The sequence below is a fragment of the Pleurodeles waltl genome, chromosome 8 (genome assembly GCF_031143425.1).
Source record: "Pleurodeles waltl isolate 20211129_DDA chromosome 8, aPleWal1.hap1.20221129, whole genome shotgun sequence".
NCBI lineage: Eukaryota > Metazoa > Chordata > Amphibia > Caudata > Salamandridae > Pleurodeles > Pleurodeles waltl.
In genome coordinates, this window is record NC_090447.1 from 418,738,923 (window position 1) to 418,757,756 (window position 18,834).

The following is an 18,834-nucleotide window of genomic DNA, read 5'->3' on the forward strand; positions in this document are numbered from 1 at the left end:
AGGTATGCGGAAGAGGAAGCCATGTTCCCTGTTTTATATGTAAGCTGCTACAACTTCTAAGTGGATCACTACACTACAGTGGATCGCTAGCCCTGACTGTTGGAAGTGGAGCAAGTAGCATATGATATGCTAGACTGCAAGGTTTAGAGGTTCCAGGTGTTTGGAAATACACTAGTGGACAAATCGTTTCCACTTTGCAGCATTACAGGCACGTGTGTCTGGTTTGTGGGATTCTCGTAGGATGTCCATGCCCTCCTGTGGAAGGTGCAGGTAACCAAACTCTAGGACTTCAGGTGCCAGATTGCTTCATTGAGGTGTTTGAGGTCTGGGTGACTGATCTGCCCTTGGTTCCTGATGAGAAGGTCCAGCCATGTTAGGAAGCTTCTCATGTGGACTGACTGACATCTCAAGTAAATCTGAGTACTAACACTGCCTGGCCCAGGAGGGAGCTACAAGGATGAGGGTTTTGGAAGTTTACAGCATCTTCTGTACTGCAGAGGGAAGAAGTAGGAGAGTTGGATAAGCGTAAGTGAAGATCCCTGGCCATTTCTTCCATAGTGCGTTGCCCATGGAGGCAAAGTGTGGGCATTATGTCTTCTCAGGGGTGGCACAGAGATCTATGCCTGTAGTGCTCCAGTGCTGGAAGTAGTGATGCAGGACTAGTGGGTAGAGTTCCCACTTGTGGATTTATTGATGCACATTTTTCAAAACCTGCAACACTCTGCAGGATTCATTATTCTTTGACAGGTACCCAAATGCAGTACCGTCTCCGAAAAAGGTTAGATTCGGAGAAGTTGTAGGTGGGATTTGGATGCATTTATGGCAATCCCGAGACTATGGAGAGGTAACATGGTCACCTGGGCTTATGCTAAGCACTATTGCTGTTTACACTGTTGATCAGCTATTGGTCAAGGTAGGAGAAGATGTGGATGTCTCCTCTCCTTAAGTGGGCAGTAACCACTGGCAGGCACTTGGTGAAGACCACTGGGGCAGTGGTGACACCAAACGGAAGTACCTTAAACTGGTAATGGTGGCCAATTACCACGAAACGCAAGTAGCGTTGGTGGGCGGAATGTATGGGACTGTGGAAGCAGGCATCCTTGAGCTCCAATGTCTCAATGAACTCTCCCTGTTGAAGCAGAGAGATAACATCTTGGAACATCACAATGTGGAATTATCTGAAGAGTATGTATCTATTGAGGGGTCTGAGGGAGCCATCTTTGTTGGGGATGAGGAAGGAAAGTGAGTAAATCCCTTTGCACTGTTAGTGCAGGATACTGGTTTTATAGTAACCTTGTGAAGAAGCATTTGGACCACGTCCTCTAGAAGACTGAGATGTTCTCTGTTGAGAATGCGCTTGTAGAGTGGGATATTGCCACCAAAGGGCAAATTAAGCAAATGCTGTTGGAGTTTGGTTGACCGTGTAGGAAGCTGGTCTGGTGTGTGGTGAGCACATATGGTGTTATCACTTCATACCAGTGCCAGGTACCCCTATTAGTGAGGTGAAGTCAGTGTCTAGGAAGCCATGCTCTCTAGAGGTAGCTGTGGATGAGCAGCCAAGACTTATCTAGGAGACATGCAAAGCTTATGCAATACCACTGTAGTCACATAGCATGAAAGAACCACACAGTGTTACAAAAAATAAAGGTACTTTATTAAGGTAACACAAATACTAAAATACTGTACAGGCAATACTCTACTTGCAGGTGAGTAAACACACTATTATGAACACGTTAGTTATTAGGAATGGGCATAGAAAGCAATAGAAAACAGTGAAATAACAATAAATAATAGAGATCCTAGGGGGAGACCAAACCATATACTAAGTAAACGAAATTCGAAAAGCAGGCCCCTACCCAAGGAAGTGGAATCTGTAAAGGGGAGCTGGAGTAACTAGGAACCCCAAAGGTTAAGTACCAGAGTACCCCTAGCGACCAGGAGAGAAGAGGTAAGTAACTAGTTTTTCCTCAAACCCAAGGGTAAACTTTGTAAAAGGACTGTACAAGACCAAAGCAAGACTGGAAGAAACAGAAAATGTCTCCTGACAGAAGAGGACCTGCAAATGAAGGGGACCAAGTTGAGTTGCAGTTGGAGTTTCCGGTTGGGGCAGGAGCCAATACCCACCCCCTTCTGGAGAGGCAGGACTAGGTCGACGGTGAAGACCAGGAGTCGGCTACGCAGCACCGGAGCAGAAGAAAAGTTCCAGAAGTGATGCAGTCTATGTCCCACGTCGGAAGAAGAGTTGCAGTCAGTCAGTGGTGTGGAAAAACCACCAACAAGCCTTGGCAAAGGAAAGAGTTGCAGAAGAAGAGTTGCAGAGCTGCTGGGGACCAGGAAGGTCCGAGGGGACTCAACCGAAGGATTGGTGTCCTATGCGACCCTCAGCAGAGAGGAGAGCCAGAAGTCGATTCAGCCCCCACAGGCAATTCACAGGCAGCAGGCACAGGAGTCACAGTGAGGCCCACTCAGCACATCCGAAGAGGAGTCCCACGTCGCTGGAGCAGCAGGCAGGAGACTGTGCTTGGTAGGGAAGAGTGCTGGAGGCCGGGGATACGAAGAGCCTGTAGATCCATTGGAAGAGCCAACAAGCCTTGGTAGCTGCAAGAGTTGTGGTGTACAGGGGTACTTGTCCTGCAAGGAGAGGCAAAGACTCACCACCTCCCAAGTTGGAAAGTTGGTAGAGGGGACTGAGGGGGCCACTCCAAACCACCACTTGTGTTGCAGGATCCACGCAGAGTTGCAGGAGAGAGGATCCACGTGGCCGGTCATCGATGCAGTTGGTGCCTGTGGAAGCAGGGGAGTGACTCCATCACTCCAAGGGAGATTGTGTCTTGCTTCTCAGAGCAGACTAAAGACTTGCCGCCCTCAGAGAATGCATAGCCAGGTAAATGTTGCAGTTGCTGAACGGAGCCAGAGAAACAATGTTGAAGAGCGAAGTCATCGCTGGAGCTGCAGATTGTGGGTTCCTCTGAAGTCCAGCTGAATTTCCAGTGGCCAGAAGTCGAAGTAAACATTGCAGAGGAGTCCTGCTGGAATCTTGCATGTCGAATCTGAGGACCCACCGAAGAGGGAGACCCTAAATAACCCTAAAAAGGGGATATATCACCTAGCAAGGTGACCACCTATCAGGAGGGGCTGTGACGTCACCTGCCTAACCTAGCCACTCAGATGCTCCCAGAGGCCTCTGCCCACCTTGGATTCAAGATGGCAGAATCAAGTGGCCACTTGGAGGAGCTCTGGGACCCACCCTGGGGGTGGTGATGGACAGAGGAGTGGTTACTCCGCATTACGTTGTCCAGTTTCGCACCAGAGCAGGGACCGGTTGTCCCTGGACTGGTGCAAACCAGTTTATGCAAGGAGGACCCCAAATGTGCCCTTCAACGTATACTAGTGGCTTGGGGACACCAAATGTGCCCTTCAAAGCATACTAGTGGCTTGGGGAGGCTACCCCTGCCAAGCAATGTAACACCTATTTCCAAAGGGAAAGGGTGTTGCCTCCCTCTCCCAAAGAAAATCCTTTGTTCTGCCTTCCTGGGTTTGAGCTGGTCAAGCAGCAGGAGGGCAGAAACCTCTCTGTATCATGGCAGCAGAGCGGGCTGCCTGGGGAAACCCTGCAAACTGGTAGGAGCAAAGCTGGGGTCCTCTGAGGAGCCCCTAGAGTGCATGGAATCATACAATTCCAACATGTTTGATACCAAACATGCCCAAGTTCGAAGTTACCATTATGTAGCTGGACACAGTCCAGCCCTGTGTCCAGTAGATGGATAAAATGGCTTCCCCAAACTTACGAAGTGGAGTTCGTAGGAGCACCTCTGCTCATGCAGGGGTACACTCATACACAGGTACTTGCACACCCTGCCCTCTGGGCTAGGAGGACCTGCCATAGGGGTAACTTACAGTAACCTGGTGCCTCAACCTGTGGTGAAAGGGTGCATGCACTTTTTCACGCAGGCTGCAACGGCAAGCCTGCAGACACATTTTGCATGGGCTCCCTTGGGTGGAACAGTACATGCTGCAGCCCATGGGGATCCCCTGGTGTCCCAATGCCCTGGGTACCTAGGTACCATATACTAGGGACTTATATGAGGGCACCAGTGTGCCAATTGTGGGATGTACAAAGTCAATAACAATCAAATTTACAGGGAGAGAGTACAGTCACTGGGGTCCTGGTTAGCAGTACCCCAGTGAACACAGTCAAAACACACTGACAACAGGCAAAAGGTGGGGGGTAACCATACCAAAAAGAGGGTACTTTCCTACAGACCGTATCAGGAAAGCCAGAGAACTGAGTTGGCAGTTCTTTCTTGGATGGCTGCCTGCAGTGCTAAGCTCTTCCCAGATGCATCTATTCTTGCTCTGCTCTCCTATGATGGCAGACGAGTACCACCCATGGCCTGGCCATTAGCACGCTTGTGCGCAGTATGGACCACAAGGGAGTTGGGTGTGATCCCTTATGTATGGTTGGTCATTACGGTCACTTTGACAGGATCCTTGAAGGTGTCTGAGGTGGATTTCAGGATACCCTTCAACAGAGGAAATGGACTGTCTGCTAGATAGTGGACAGTGCCTTCATCTAGTAGTTAGCATCCTCGAGGAGGACATGCATGTCCACCTTGTGGAATGTGGAAGTCCTCTGTATTTTCTCATAATATGAGGTGGTATTACCTGGGGTGATGCCCTAACCAGGTAATGATCTGGGTCAGGATTCCCTGGGGAGGATCAATATTATAATGGTCTCATGGGTCATCGATGGGCACCAGCTCAAAAGGAGCAACATAGCAGTTGGTAGGGTGTAAAGGGTTACTTTCTCCCCAAGAGAATAGAGGGGATCCCCCTGGTATATAAGGAGAAGGTGATGTATGTGGTGATGGGGCAGGCAGAGGAGGCAATGGAGAAGAAGGAGGAGGATTAGATGGGAGGGGGCTGGTGCACCTATCCTTACGTCTCTTGTGCTTAGATGCTGGGGGAGGTTCCAAAGTCAGTTTTTCCTCAAAGGTCATTTTCCTCTTCCGAAGCAAAGTCTCTGTAGGCAGCTTTGTAGAGATTTTACCAGTCTGCAGATGTATGAACAGGCACTTCTATCTTGCATCCAACTCCTCGTGTAGCTGCTGGAGGATGGGTTGCTCTGACTAATTGGATCCTGTCTTAGAAAGTCTTCAGTGCAGAGTGCGTTTTCTGAGTCTTTGGCACCAACGTCTGCTCGAAGCCAGGGCTTTTGTCTGCGCTGGCATCAAAGGAGCTCTCTGCTTCGATAGGGCCAGAGGCTTATAAGGAATCTTCAGGCTCGATGGTTGAGCAAGGTCAACACTGTAAGTGGGAGCGTTGTCAGCTCTGAAGTCTTTGATCAGTGCCGCACACAGCCCAATGGCCGTGGAGGCTCGTAAAGCTGAGTCACTGCCAACAGACTCAACGCCCGACCCACTAGGGGCATTGCTCTGCCGAGACTCAAGGCCGTTTGGGAGACCTGGTTGAGTGTCTCAGTGCCAAATATACTCATGGATGAAGCCTTTCTGCGTGGTCCGGAAGGAGTGGAGGTGACAGGGGCCTCTTGTTCCTCTAGAGTGGGAAGATAGGTCTGCCTCCAGGCTAGGCAAACGGCTGGTGGAACATAATGCCCAAAGATCCTGCTTCCTCAACTCACTCAATGTCATGTTTCTCGAAGATGTTGAGGGGGTTTTTCACGACTTGTCTTTGCATCCTCCGATGTGCCCACTTTCTCTCCCATTGGTACTGAAGAGTTTTCTTCACCAGGAATGTGAGGATGGCCTCCGTCAAGATGTTGTCAGGGGAGAGACAGATTTTACACACCTTGTGATCGTGGGTCCACAGGAATTTTGTGGGGCACTGAGAGCAATACTGAAAGGGTGTCCTTTCCGTTACTCTGCATACATTCTCCATGGAGAAGTCCTTGAGGAGATGGACATTAGGCCCCTTGGCCCTGCCAGTTAGGTGTCTATGAGAGGCAAATGTCCAAGGAGCGATGTCAGGAGAACTGAGAAAGTATTAGCCCCATTGGTACAAGTCCAAACAAGATGGAGGCAAAAACCAGTGTGACATGGGGTCAGTGCCCAAATGCATTGCCAACTAAGGGAGGAGTCACCCTAAAACCCATGACTTGAAAGACTTCTGTGAAGGAAAACAACTTGCAAAAGTCTGACCCCAACACTAGATGGCAGGAAAATTCGGTACATGAGTATCTTCAGCAACACATGCCACTAACACTATTTTCCCCATGGCCTCAATCATTTTAGATTCACAGTTAGCTGTAGGTGTGGGAAAGGAACCCAAAGATTTGCTTTGAGTAGGGCATCTGCACCACTATACTCTCAGAGGAAGGATAAGTCAACCGAAACTTTGTATCACCAGGAGCTGGATGATGATGGTGGCCAACCTGATTGTTCATATCTGTGGCTGAAGTTGATTTGTAGAAGGCAACTAGGATGGGTTCCATTAGGGCCTTAGTGAAGAGAAGTAGGGGCTCTGAGGCCAAAGACAGTGGCTGCAAAATCTTTGTTAAAATATTTGACTTGTTTTACCTCCCAGGGCAAAGTTATTTCGACAACCTCAGCCACCTTCTTTAAGACCGCTATGAACAATGCCACTTACTACGATGGGGTCCCATAGGACACTCAAGTCAACTTCTGTTTAAGTATCTAACTTGCTGGTATTCTGTAAAGCCAAACCTGCAGGAGCGAGACGATTACCACTTTTGCTGCTGTTATAGTCCTCAAACTGGAAAATGCTACTGGAATCGATATAGCATCCAAGTCTGACCTGAATAAATCCTTTAAGTATTTGTCTGAAGGAAAGGTTCTATATTATGACTCTACCAGCATCCGCAATTGGCATCAAGAAGGTATGAGAATGGCCCTGGACTTCAGAAACTTCTCTGAAAATTGCGTCGGTGGGACCACCACCAGTGCAGCTTTCATTGGAGGCATAGTGTCAGCTGGTGTTGGAATGGCACAGGGCTGAGTGGCGCCAAGGGAGTACCTTTGACCTTAGTCCAGTAGAGAATCCCACCGGTCCCACTGGCTCCCCTCACGGAACAAGGAATGCATGGTTGAATAAAGGTTGCAATTTATTTGGGGTCAGCTCAGGGGACCGGGTGGAAATGCCAGGAAACCAGGCCAGAGGAGGCTGTGTGAGAAAAAAATGATGACAGATTGGAGACCTAACTCAGGAGCAAGAGTGCCATTGTGATGCTGACCTACAGAGTTCCTTGTGATTTTTGTGCATTTTCTAAACTTTGTCCAAGGTCTTGGAGGATTTGAGGGTCAACAGTGAATGAGCAGACATTTAGCAAGACATGGATCTAGAAAAGCACCAACCCCTATGGTCATCGTAATCCACATTGTGAACAACTTGGACTTCCACTCTTTAGTAGCCTTTACATACATAAGGCCACATCTATCACATGACTTGGAATCATGCTTGGGCACCAGACACCACAAACACACCTTACTGGAGTTGGGGATCGCTATCTACTTATGGCAGGAACGACAGTGCTTAACCCCAGATTTCCTAGAAAGCGATATCCTGCCGGCACTGCCATAAGCAGAGTCCGATTTCCTGACCTTGAAAAACAAAAGTTTCAATGACAGCACCACTCTGGATCGGGGACAAAAAGGAACTGCCATCAAAGCATGAGGGTGGTGTTTTTATGGCTCAAGTGCAGCCTACCAGTACAGGAGTGCTTTTTAGACTCTTTCAGCTCCAGTCTGGCACCCAGAGGAGATTTAAGAAGTGAGGAATCTGCAGATAACAAATGTTGCCATAATACGTTAAGTAATCAATGAGCGCACTCTATAAAACCCTCAAATAAATAAACAGACTTATCAGTACCAGATGAACATTTTGTCACAGACTAATTTTTAATTACAGAATGACAGGGAATGGCGGTGTTGAAGCATATATACTAATTAGAAAATCATTAATGATGTTTTTGTGTTTGATTAATGAAAAGTTTGTAGAAGAATTAATCGTAGAGAAAAATAATGTGCACGTATAAAAATGTGCCCTCGGGGTACGACCGCCATGTATACGAGATTGTACTAATATAACTGAAACTGTATGAAATAATTAAAATATATAAGAAAAATGTAGTACTATGTCATATTGAAATGTATAACCTATGTTTTACTTCAATTTGTATTGTTAACTTAGCTGAACTTAAGGCCTAGTCTTCCTAGGCCTCGCACACAGAGAGCAGAAACAATAACCGCGTTTGCAAGAAGCTGCTATGATCTGTCTTTGACTCACTCGATGTTAAAGTTGCTTAGCTAGAATTTTCTGCAATGTACCAGCGGACAGGAGATGATGAAGACAATTTAATACAATTATGTGTAGAGTAGGCTAAATTTACTTTCCCAGGACTTGAACAATGAAGGCACTAACTGAAGAGGAACATGCAACAATTTTGATACCTGAAGAGCCGGATGATGAGGACATCGTTTAGCGGACCAATCCACATCTTGTGAAAGGATTAATAGGAAAATAGTAGATGGTTAAAGTCATATCTGCTGAATGACTGACTGACCAATTAGGAATTAGGGGGTTGGACTGGGAGACCCTAATAAAAAGCCATGACAAGGGACTAAAACTTGAGATGTGGGATATGCGAGGGGAGAATTGATGACGTCATGAGACGCTGTTCGAGGTTCTGTCGTTGGGCTCATACTCTGAGAGCCTGATGCGTGGCTGACTAACAGATGACTTGAAGACGAAGTCTGACTTTGTTGCTGATCCATTCAGTGGATAGGTAGCTATGAAAATGTGACTAAATGTGACTAGGTACCAACTGCACGGATTGTAGAATTCTCACTTGGATAGATCTTTTCCAAATTAATGCTTCTTCTCTAAATTGTTTTGCATGAAGTCCCACATGCTGATGCTAATCTTGGTTAGGTAGGCTGTTAGGGGTGACGTTGACAGTGACAAATGACTGACTAGCTATCTGCTGAACTCTTCTATTAATGCTGATATTCTTTTGGCGTATGAAGGTGCATTTACGCATATGTTTTCTCAAAGCTATAAGATGATGTTTTATTGACGAATTAATAATTGAACAAAATTAATAAAGATTGGTCTAACAGATGATTTAGAATTGTAATCAATAGGGAAATAAAAATTGGTTAACTTTTCACCGAGTTGTGGCTATTTAAGAAAAAATGTTTTGTTAATGATAGTTACTGACTGATCCAATGATCACTAAATGACTGGGATACTCCATGCGATTCAAAAGGTTCATCGGCCTATACGCGTCCCCTTGTAAGTTTACTTACTAAGGTCCAGGCGCGCTTGCAGTGGTAAGGGTGGACTATTATAAATAAGCTCTCTTTGTTGCCATTGAAGGGCTGACTTTACACTTTTACTGCAAGTGACTCTTATTCATCACTGACTGACAGGCTACAACTCAACAGACTGCTGCTCAGAAAGTGTCCTTTCCAAGTAAAAAAAGATTGTCATTTAATACTCAATTATGCAATTTATTATGCCAATAATACTTAACAGAGGTCTGGTTAAAAGACTGTGGTAACCATGTCTTGCCAGCCCCCTGTGACAAGTTATCTGCAAACTGCCTTAAACTGGTAGTATACTGTACTAACTGGGATTATGGTCCAAATCAACTTCTGGACACATTTAAGATGTGTAGTCTTCTAAACATCATACATTCTGGAAACTGGCAGGGGACAAGCACCATGCATGTCAACAGACCTGATTCAGACAGGACAACCCCAATCTTAAAAAGCCAAAAGTGGCTTTAATTTATCTTCCTCCCACCGGAAATTGTCACCATTTGAATAACCCCATGGTTAGTTGTGGAAATGCTACATCTTAGATCTTTCTAAATATTGGCATACAGCAGACAAATAAAATAAGAATGGCACCATCTTCCACAGGCTTGCATACAATAAATGTAATGCTCACTCTAGGTATATGAGACAAAGTATAAAAAGAGAAAAGAATGCTAAAGAATTGTAATGTTAAGCACATATCCACCTTATTACAGGATGGAATAAGGATAGTTTGTGTATTCTGATAAAGGTATTGTCTTTAGAATCTCCACATTGTTAGCTACATAAACTGGCCCGACACAAGGAAAAGGACACAATGTTAACAGTGACAAGGAAACCTACCGAGGTAGGAAGCTCCAAGAGGATCCCTGGCAGTTTGGAATAAAACTGGCTCATGAACAGAGGGTGTTGCTACATCCAGAGTGGTCCAGGATACACTGTGGGAGGAACCACAGGCTACACGGGTTATTTTCTGCCCTTCCAGGCCATGAACCAGCGTGGGCTTTCTGTTGACCGTTGTAGTTCCATTCCCCTGTTGACCGTGATCATTGTCCCCCCAAGCATATACCTAGCAAGAAAGAAATATCAATTAGTTTAGCATTACCAAACAGATCATTTTTTAAGATTATTGTTTTACATATTGAACATGGTAACAAGGTAAAATTAGACAGTAAAGTGAACCTTAAGAAACAGAAGAAGTGGATACTCTAATTGCAGATTCCTACCTTTAGAATACCCCCAAGCATCAGATTTTTGGCATAGTCCCTGCACCCCAGCAGGTGGCATTGTGTAGCTCCACATCAAACTTGTTCCGCCCTGGAAGGGATAGCTGGTGCTCCATATCAACACTACCCAAGTGCTCTGATATCAGTTTCTTTCTTGACACTGTCCTCATTCTTGGAACCAGAGTCCAAAAACGAATTAACTTTGCCTTTGTACCAATGTCTAATTTATGATAATTTTAGATGGAAAAGAAGACATTCCACTGAATGGGAAGTTGGGAGGGCAGTGAGCAATTAACTGTTAGAGTATTCATCAATGACAGTGCTATCGAAGGTAAGTATCTTGTTATTCTGATGAATACTTATATACGTAGATTCCTCATCTTTAAAATAGATATCAAAGCAGTATTATCCAAGTGGTAGGTCTGTGGAATGACTCAGACCGAAACGTCTTGAAGAATCAAACAGCCACAATGACCTTGCAGTCCACCCTCTCTGTCAAGGCAGCTGTGCTTGGTGAACGTGTGCAGTGATGCAAACATTGTGGCATAAGAAATATTCAGGATAGATGCTCGATGTGCTAACACACTGATATTTCAACAGAAGAGACTCGAGGATCATTGGGGTCCTGGAGTAATAACTAACAGAAACACACTGGTCCCTAGTAACAATACTTTAGATGCAAAGAACCAAATGGCGAATGAAATGTATTCAAAAGAGTTTATGAAGAACAATTTCAAGACAGATAGCGGCACAGTAAATATTGGTGCAAAATATACATGCTCTCTTTAGATGTGATACACTCAAGTGAAAAATCGAGATAAAAAATTAACAAGTGTACCAACAAACACAAGAACAGCATAGCCCTTTACAGCAAATTCTTAACAATCATATAGGGACTATGTTTTTAAAGTCAACAGTGTTTTGATCCCAATAAGTGGAGGGATAATCATTAGGACTTAGCGGGCTATAACGAGCTTGAGAGAGAGAACTGAAACAATAAAAAAGAAAGAGTGCCCAGAATGAGGCTAAAAAATGAAAAGTGAGCCAGAACAAGACATAGGCCACATTCATATGAAAGGTAATAAAGTTGCTAAAGGAGGCGGTCCCTGGTGACAAAACTCAGGAACAGGGTGACTGGGAACGGCCTACCTAAAAAGAAATGTAAAGAGGTGCTGCTTAAAACCCCCCAAAATGGGTAATTCCGGTAAAGTTGAGTGTGTGTGCGGCAGTCTGGAGTAGTCTCAACCTTGAGACCCAGACTACACAAGTACTTCCGACTGTGGGATGATTGGCACCCCATATTGGTATCCAGCATATTTCCAGTTCAGCTCACAGCCTTTCAGACTAATGCACACACTCTCCATCAGTATTGCCCATTTTGAGGGTTTTAAGCAGCTCCTCTTTCCATTTCTTTTTATGTAGGCCATTCCCAGCCACCCTGTTCCTGAGGCTCGTCATCAGGGACCCCCTCCTGTAGCATCTGCATTAACTTTCATAATCTGGGTATGGTGTCAGGAGTATTACTTATGCCTTGTACTGGCTCACTCTTCTTTTTCTTAGCCTCACCGTGATCACCTTTTCTCTTTTACTGTTTGAGCTCTCTCTTGGGCTCGTTGTCTACAGGGGTGGGGAGGGGGTGTCATATTGGATAAACTGGCATTAATCCTGCTCAGAGAAGCACAAACTACAAGGCTCTCAGGAGTAGAGTGCTGCATAACAAAAGCAGGTATTGGATAAGACACACTTGGAATTATTATGCTTTATGCTTCTTCTTGGACTTCGCCTACCTGGAACACTTGAACCGCAATGAACATTAGCTATGCGAGTGACCCATATAGTGGTAACAGGTCCACGTTCAACTTTAAGAGGGGCATATGAGACTTCCTGCAGTGTTTGGCGATGTATAGCTTGGCTTCACGATCCTGTGCTGCCTTAGGATGCATAAGGGTACACTCCTCACACAACTTAGAGTTGTGGTGAGAACCCAAATACCATTGACACACCTTGTGAGGATCTGGCAATAATATCTGCTTGTAACAATCCCTGAAATATTAAACCCTCTAGTTTTAGGATAAGACATGTTCCCTTGCATACTAGAAAGAATTTCAAGAAAAAAGTCATCAACTGATGAAAAAGAAGTTAGAAGCCAGCTCTGGATACGCATACAAAGGCATGAAATTAAAGGAACAAATGTAAGCACACAGGGTTTAGGCTTACATGCAGCTCCAACTCCAACTGTCACTTCCAGGGAGGAATGAGGTTAATGCAGAGCTGCATGACATCACCTACTGGAATCCAGGGACTATGCTGAAAAATCTTTTAGATCCAGTCTGGTATGTGGGGATATTCTAAACGTGAGGACTCTGTGGTTAGAAGTATCCATCATAGATTATTTGCACAATCAAATCTATAAGGATACATGATGTGGAGTAGAAAGAAACATCAACATTTTGAATTTATAGTTATCAACAAATTTGGAACATCAGGGGAAGTAAAGACATTGAAAAGTGAGTTACTGTTAAAGGGAAGTGCACGTGTAGAAGTGACCGGTAACATCTCTGCACTGCCAGAGGATAATATAAATGGTACATTGGAAAACTAATCACAGCTGATCAAATCTCACATTGATCTGGTTCGAAACAGAGCACAAAAACTTGCTAAGATAGTCAAAGTTGCCACTAATCCTACACCCATATCCAATATATCTGATCCAAACAAGAAATGTGAAGAATTTGCAACTTCAATACCAAGATCACAAAGATCAAAAAGATGAAGCATCTATCTCACTTCAACCTAACTGACCTTGCCCTCACATGGCTGAGAGTTACACACATAGAACTCATCAACCCCATTTCCAAACTTAATCAGTCAAATCACCAATCAAAACTACTAAAGAACATGTGGGTAAATGCAGCCCCTCCTTGTTCCAGCCTCATATGTTTCTCAATAGGACATGATTTGTTTGCCGCATGGTGGGACACGTGATCCACGAATAAAAGTTAAAGCAAATCCAAATTACTCTAACAACTTCTGTTAAGTCTTCTGCCTGCTACTCCAACTCAATTCTCCTTTAACCAAATGCAAGTAGGCTAAATACTTGTCCCCTTCAAGTTGTATTATTTGGCAATTGATAAATAATCAGGATGCGGTGAGCATCACAGACTCTTTTTTAACGAGATGGTGTAATGAGATTGCCATTTTAAGGAGGTTTGGTATAAAGAATAGTAGATTCAAGCGAGTCCAACATGGGTCTGTTGGGAGAACGCAAAGGTGTGAGTTGTAGGGAGATATTGTCTGCTCCGAGTCAAGAGAGACAATCTTGTGACATGTGGAAAAGCACCACACTAGTATTCTTCCAGTTAGAGAGGAATAGTTTGCACACAAATATTAGCATTAGATCTATAAGATTGTTTCTGATTCCTGAGATATTTGTGGATCAAACTGTTCAAGAATTATAAAAGAAAGTTATGGTGCAGGAGTAATTTGTTTATGAAATCAAAGATGTTCTTCCAGTACTTTTCTAATGTGGGGCAGTAGAAGAGCATGTGTAATAGGTATCTTAGAGAGTCTTGTCTTAGTTGGAGCCTGTATAATTTTCCGTGGGTCCAAAAGGATCTGTGAATGAGCATAAATTTAGTCTGAGACAGCATTGGTGTTACTTTATTCATGAATGAAGATTTGCAAATGCTATTTCAGCTAACATTTACGTTATTCTTGTGTATTTCTGACTCCTAATTTTGTTAATTTTGCAATTGTAGTTTAGTTGATTTTGGTGAGAGCAGCTTGTAGGCCTTAGAGACTGTGTGACCAGACTTACATAAGTTCGTAATAAGGGAGAGTAAAGATGGATCCTTATTCAAGTCTGGGTACTTAGATAGTTGCACCTTTAGTTTTAGCAATTTGTAAAGGTCCAAGTTATTTACTAGATAGCTTTCTTAGAGGTTGGTTAAGGAAAGTGGAATGTCCTCAGTGTAGAGGTGTCTAACCAGGTTAATTTCTTTCTTTGACTAGTCATCCCACAGAATTGGTTTTCCATCAATTGTAATTTTCTGGTTGTGCCAAAGGGAGGCCAAACTGGAATATCGGATTCTGATTTCAGAATAAAAGTTTATTTTCAATAAGGCTTTTTAAGTGTTGCTCATGATGTACCTAGAGTGGGGAGGGTGACACATTTTTAACGTCAGTTATGAAATAATGGGCCTGTCTTGTAGTAGGGACGTTTCCAAATCTATCCATAATGGTTTGCAGTATACCTCATTACTGAACAAATTAGTGCATTGTTTGAAAAGGAAGGCAGTTTGTTAATTCTTAAAATTAGGAACGCCAATACCACCCAGGTCTTTATGGAGTAAGAGTTTTTTTTTAGATAATTTTTTTATTTTGTCATAAGAATTTGTTGCATATGGGGTCAAGTTTATGTTGCAAGTCTTCACCAAGTGTCAGTTGTAGCATACTGATTAGATAACAGACTATTAACTATTGAGGTAATCATCATTTTCAGAGTTTCAGCTCTTCTCCACCATGAAAGAAACGTGGCTGACCAGTCTTCAAGTAATGTGTTAATCTTTTTGAAGAAAAGCACTTCATTGTGTTTGATGGTGTCGATGAGGTTACTGGAAAATGTTATCCCTAGGTATTTGATATCATTTGGTTGTCATGCAAGACCGGAGGCTCCTAACATTTCTTTGGAGCCATAGTTCTTTAAAAGTTTAACCTCAGATTTATCTCTATTTAGCAGGTAGCTCAAAAGCAGAGAACTTTCTCTGATGACATTAAAGGATTAATAGAGGAGGTAGTGTCTTCCATAATTATTAAGATGTTGTCTATGTAGGCAGCCTTTTTATAGCAGTTCTTCCGAATAGGACACCTGTTATTTCTGTGATTTCCCTCAGGTAGTGAAGGAATTGCTTAAACACTAAGAAGAAGAGGATAGCTAAAGTGGCCAGAGTTGCCTAGTCCCCTGTTCTAGCTGGAAGGGATTGGAAATAGTGCCCCAGGGTCTAACCCGAGCAATCAGGTTGTAGTATAGTGCCATTATCATACAGTTCTTCACCCAAACTGAATTTCTTGAGGGCTGAGTTTAGGTAATATCTATTAACTTTATCAAACACCTTTCAACATCTATTGGGGCATGGAGAGTTTTTGGCATTTTTTAATGATGTGTCAAAGTTTTCTTGTATTATCATTGGATAATCTATTTTTAAGAAATCAACTTGAGATGGGTGTATGAGTTTAGATAAGTATTTCTGCAATCTGGCTGACAGTATAATTAAATAAATATTACAGCCCAGATTTAGCAATGAAATAGGTCTGTAGTTTTTTGGTAACACTGCATCTTTTCCATCCATAGGAATAACAGATACGATAGCCTCTGCTGGTGTACTCAAGAGCTGGCCGGTATTAGTGGAATGTGTGAATCGATTTAATAAGGGGGGATTAATTACAGAGGAGAACATTTTACAATATTGTGCAGCGTACTTGTTTGGCCCTAGGGCTTTTCCTATTTTAAGCTTTTGAACTGCATTAGACAATTCCTCCTTTGAGATGGGCCTGTTAATCAATTTCATCTCATTTGTCAGTTTAGCCAATCTAGCATTATGTAGATGTATGTTGTATTTTCTTTTGTTTACTGGGGTATTAACGGAGTATAATTCTTTTTAGAAATCTTTAAAAATGTCAGCGATTTTATTTGGATTAATGAGGACAAGTCAGTTTTTATCTTTTATTGCATTTATAGAGTGCCTTTGTATTCTATAATTTAAGTATGCCGCCAGTGATTTCTCAGCTTTGTTAGATACACATAGTTTAATGCTTTTCTCTTTATTGACCCAAAGGCCTGCCCTGGTGCTTGAGATTTTATTGTATTCATATTTTTCCTGGCAATCCTGTTTAAGGCGCATTTGGATCTAGTAGAGGTTTGCTGTTTTTCCAATACCATAATTTGTTTTTCCAGTTAAAGTTTGCAATTTGTTCATTCTAGATTTGAGTTTGATAATAAAGCCTCCTATTATCACCTTCAGTGCTTCCCATCTAGTTAATTCCTTTAGAGTCAGTTTCCTTATTTTCAACCAGGACGTTTTGCATGGCTTCCTCGATTATTTTGATATTGTTTTGGTTGTAGAAGATTTCATCATTTTATCTCCATTTATGTTTTGTATCTGTGGAAGCAGCTGTTATAGATAATGCGATGTAAAGAGTGGTTAGAAATTAGCCTTGGTTCGATGGATGTCTGGTCCACATTACTAATCGAAAGTCCTGTTATAAACAAATAGGCAATGCGCAAGTATGAACTGTGTGGGGCTCAGTAGAACGTGTAGTCTCGCTCATCTAGGTTTTGATTTCACCATGTATAAATGAGGTAGAATCTGGAGCAAAGGTTCTTTAAAGCTTTATGGGCTTTTGGTGGTCAGCAGGTGAAGTAGGAGTTTCTGTCGAGAATAGCGCCAAATTGTCTGTTTTTAAGGTATGAGATATGTGTGGTATCAACCTGAAGTAGGATGAAATCACCACATGATTTATGTAATTTATGTAAGTAGCCATTTTTATTTTTCTCTTTGTGTTTCGGTGGTCAATGGATACTTTCTTTGTGATCTGTTCAGGGAATGTCATGAAAATGTATTAAGGAAGTCGCGGGCTCTGAGTAGACCATGTAGCTTAGTCTGTGTGATGCTGCATAGAACAATTTTGAGAGAAATATACTTTTGGACTGAAAGTTAGGCTTCAATGCTTGAGTAGCTGTAAAAAAAGCGGTTAGTTTATGCCCAATTATATATTGAGTCATTGGTGGTAGAAATACATCATAAGCATTTAAGAGTACAATGCATACTTATGATAGGTATAGAGGTCTGCTTGATATGGAAACAGGTAACATTAGTGGAAAAGTAAAACAAACAAAAAAACAACAGAACTAAGCAAAACAAAAAGTTACTTACCTTTGTTAATGCCTTATCTGGTAAAGACAATATCTAGCCTCAGATTTCTTATTTTTGCATTTCCCAGGAGTCAGACTGGATCAGAGGATTTTTTTGTGAGCAGTTCCTCTACACGCCGGGAGGTGGCGCCTATTGTCTCTGCGTGTTGGCAACGTCCGTGCCAGAAGTGACTTTGCAGTACCTACATAGATGCCACCTGGGCGTGCTGCAGTCACTTACTTTTCACACCAGGAGTGAGAAGTCATGAAGTGCACTGACATTGGTGTGCCCAACCTAGGACCCTGAAAGAGTTTCCCTAACCCTAGAGAACAGTCAACAAGGCAGGGAGGATGGGTGGGACGGTAAGGAATCTGAGACTAGATATTGTCTCTACCGGATACAGTGTTACCCAAGGTAAGTAACTTGTTCATCTGATAGAGACTTCTAGCCGCAGATTCCCTACCTTTGAACAGATACCCAAGCAATATCACCCCCAGTAGTAGGTTGCAGACAAGTTAGCTAAACTAGGAAGTCCTGCAAGCTTGAACGGGTGAAATGCCCATCCCTGCAGACTTGATTGCCCAGGCATTAATGTTTGGTGAACGTGTGCAATGATGCCCAGGTTGCTGCCTGGCAGATGACCACGACTGGGACTCCACATGCTAATGCAGTGGTCACAGCTTTGGCTCGGGTGGAATTAGGTCGCAAGCCCTCAGGGGGATGCTTCTTGGCCAATGCATAGCAGACTTTAAAGCAGAGAATGACCCATTGGGAGATATTTCCAACATGGGACTTAAATAAATATGGTTGGCCAGGCAACTGCAAAAAGGCAGACAAAGCAGAAAGGTAACCCCTCAGAGTACCCAAAGCAGAGTCCTGCTGGGCAAGGGTAAGAGTAAAAGAAGGCCAGCAGACAGAAGCATAAAGCAGTTCTATAGATTTCTCTGCTCAGAACAATAAATTACACATTTCTTCCATCTGCAGGGGCATACTGTCTTGGTATAGGGGTGCCTGGCTGCCAGAATGACATAACAGACTTCAAGAGGAAGGTCGAAAGGTGTGAACTGCACCCGCTCAACCTCCATATAAGAAGGCACAGAGTTGACAGGTTCTGCTGGAGTACCATCCCCTGCCTCTGCCCAAAGGAGCAGCCTGATCGGAGGATCATGCTCATGGTCAGAAGCTCAGGATACCAGACTATCCGTGCCCAGTTTGGAGCCACAAAACTGACTTGAGCCTGGTTGTTCCTGATCTTCTTGAGAACTCTGGGCAGAAGGGGTATGGGCGGAATGGCATATAGAAGGTCTGAACTCCACTCGAGACAAAAAGAATCCTCGGTCAATAGCTGCCTTGGAAAACACCAGCGAGCAAAACGGCTACACTACACATTCTGATCGGAGG

The 18,834-nt window shown here is 43.5% G+C and overlaps 1 protein-coding gene across 4 annotated transcripts in view; it reads right to left on the reverse strand.

Annotated features, from left to right (window-relative positions):
* The window catches only part of HERC2 (HECT and RLD domain containing E3 ubiquitin protein ligase 2), a 1,448,528-nt gene that overhangs the window by 466,805 nt on the left and 962,889 nt on the right, over positions 1-18,834 (reverse strand). For all 4 annotated transcript variants that reach the window (XM_069204283.1, XM_069204284.1, XM_069204285.1 and 1 more), the window contains exon 65: positions 10,140-10,365. In XM_069204283.1, coding sequence (XP_069060384.1) covers positions 10,140-10,365 — 226 coding nt within the window. The remainder of the gene's footprint in view (positions 1-10,139; positions 10,366-18,834) is intronic.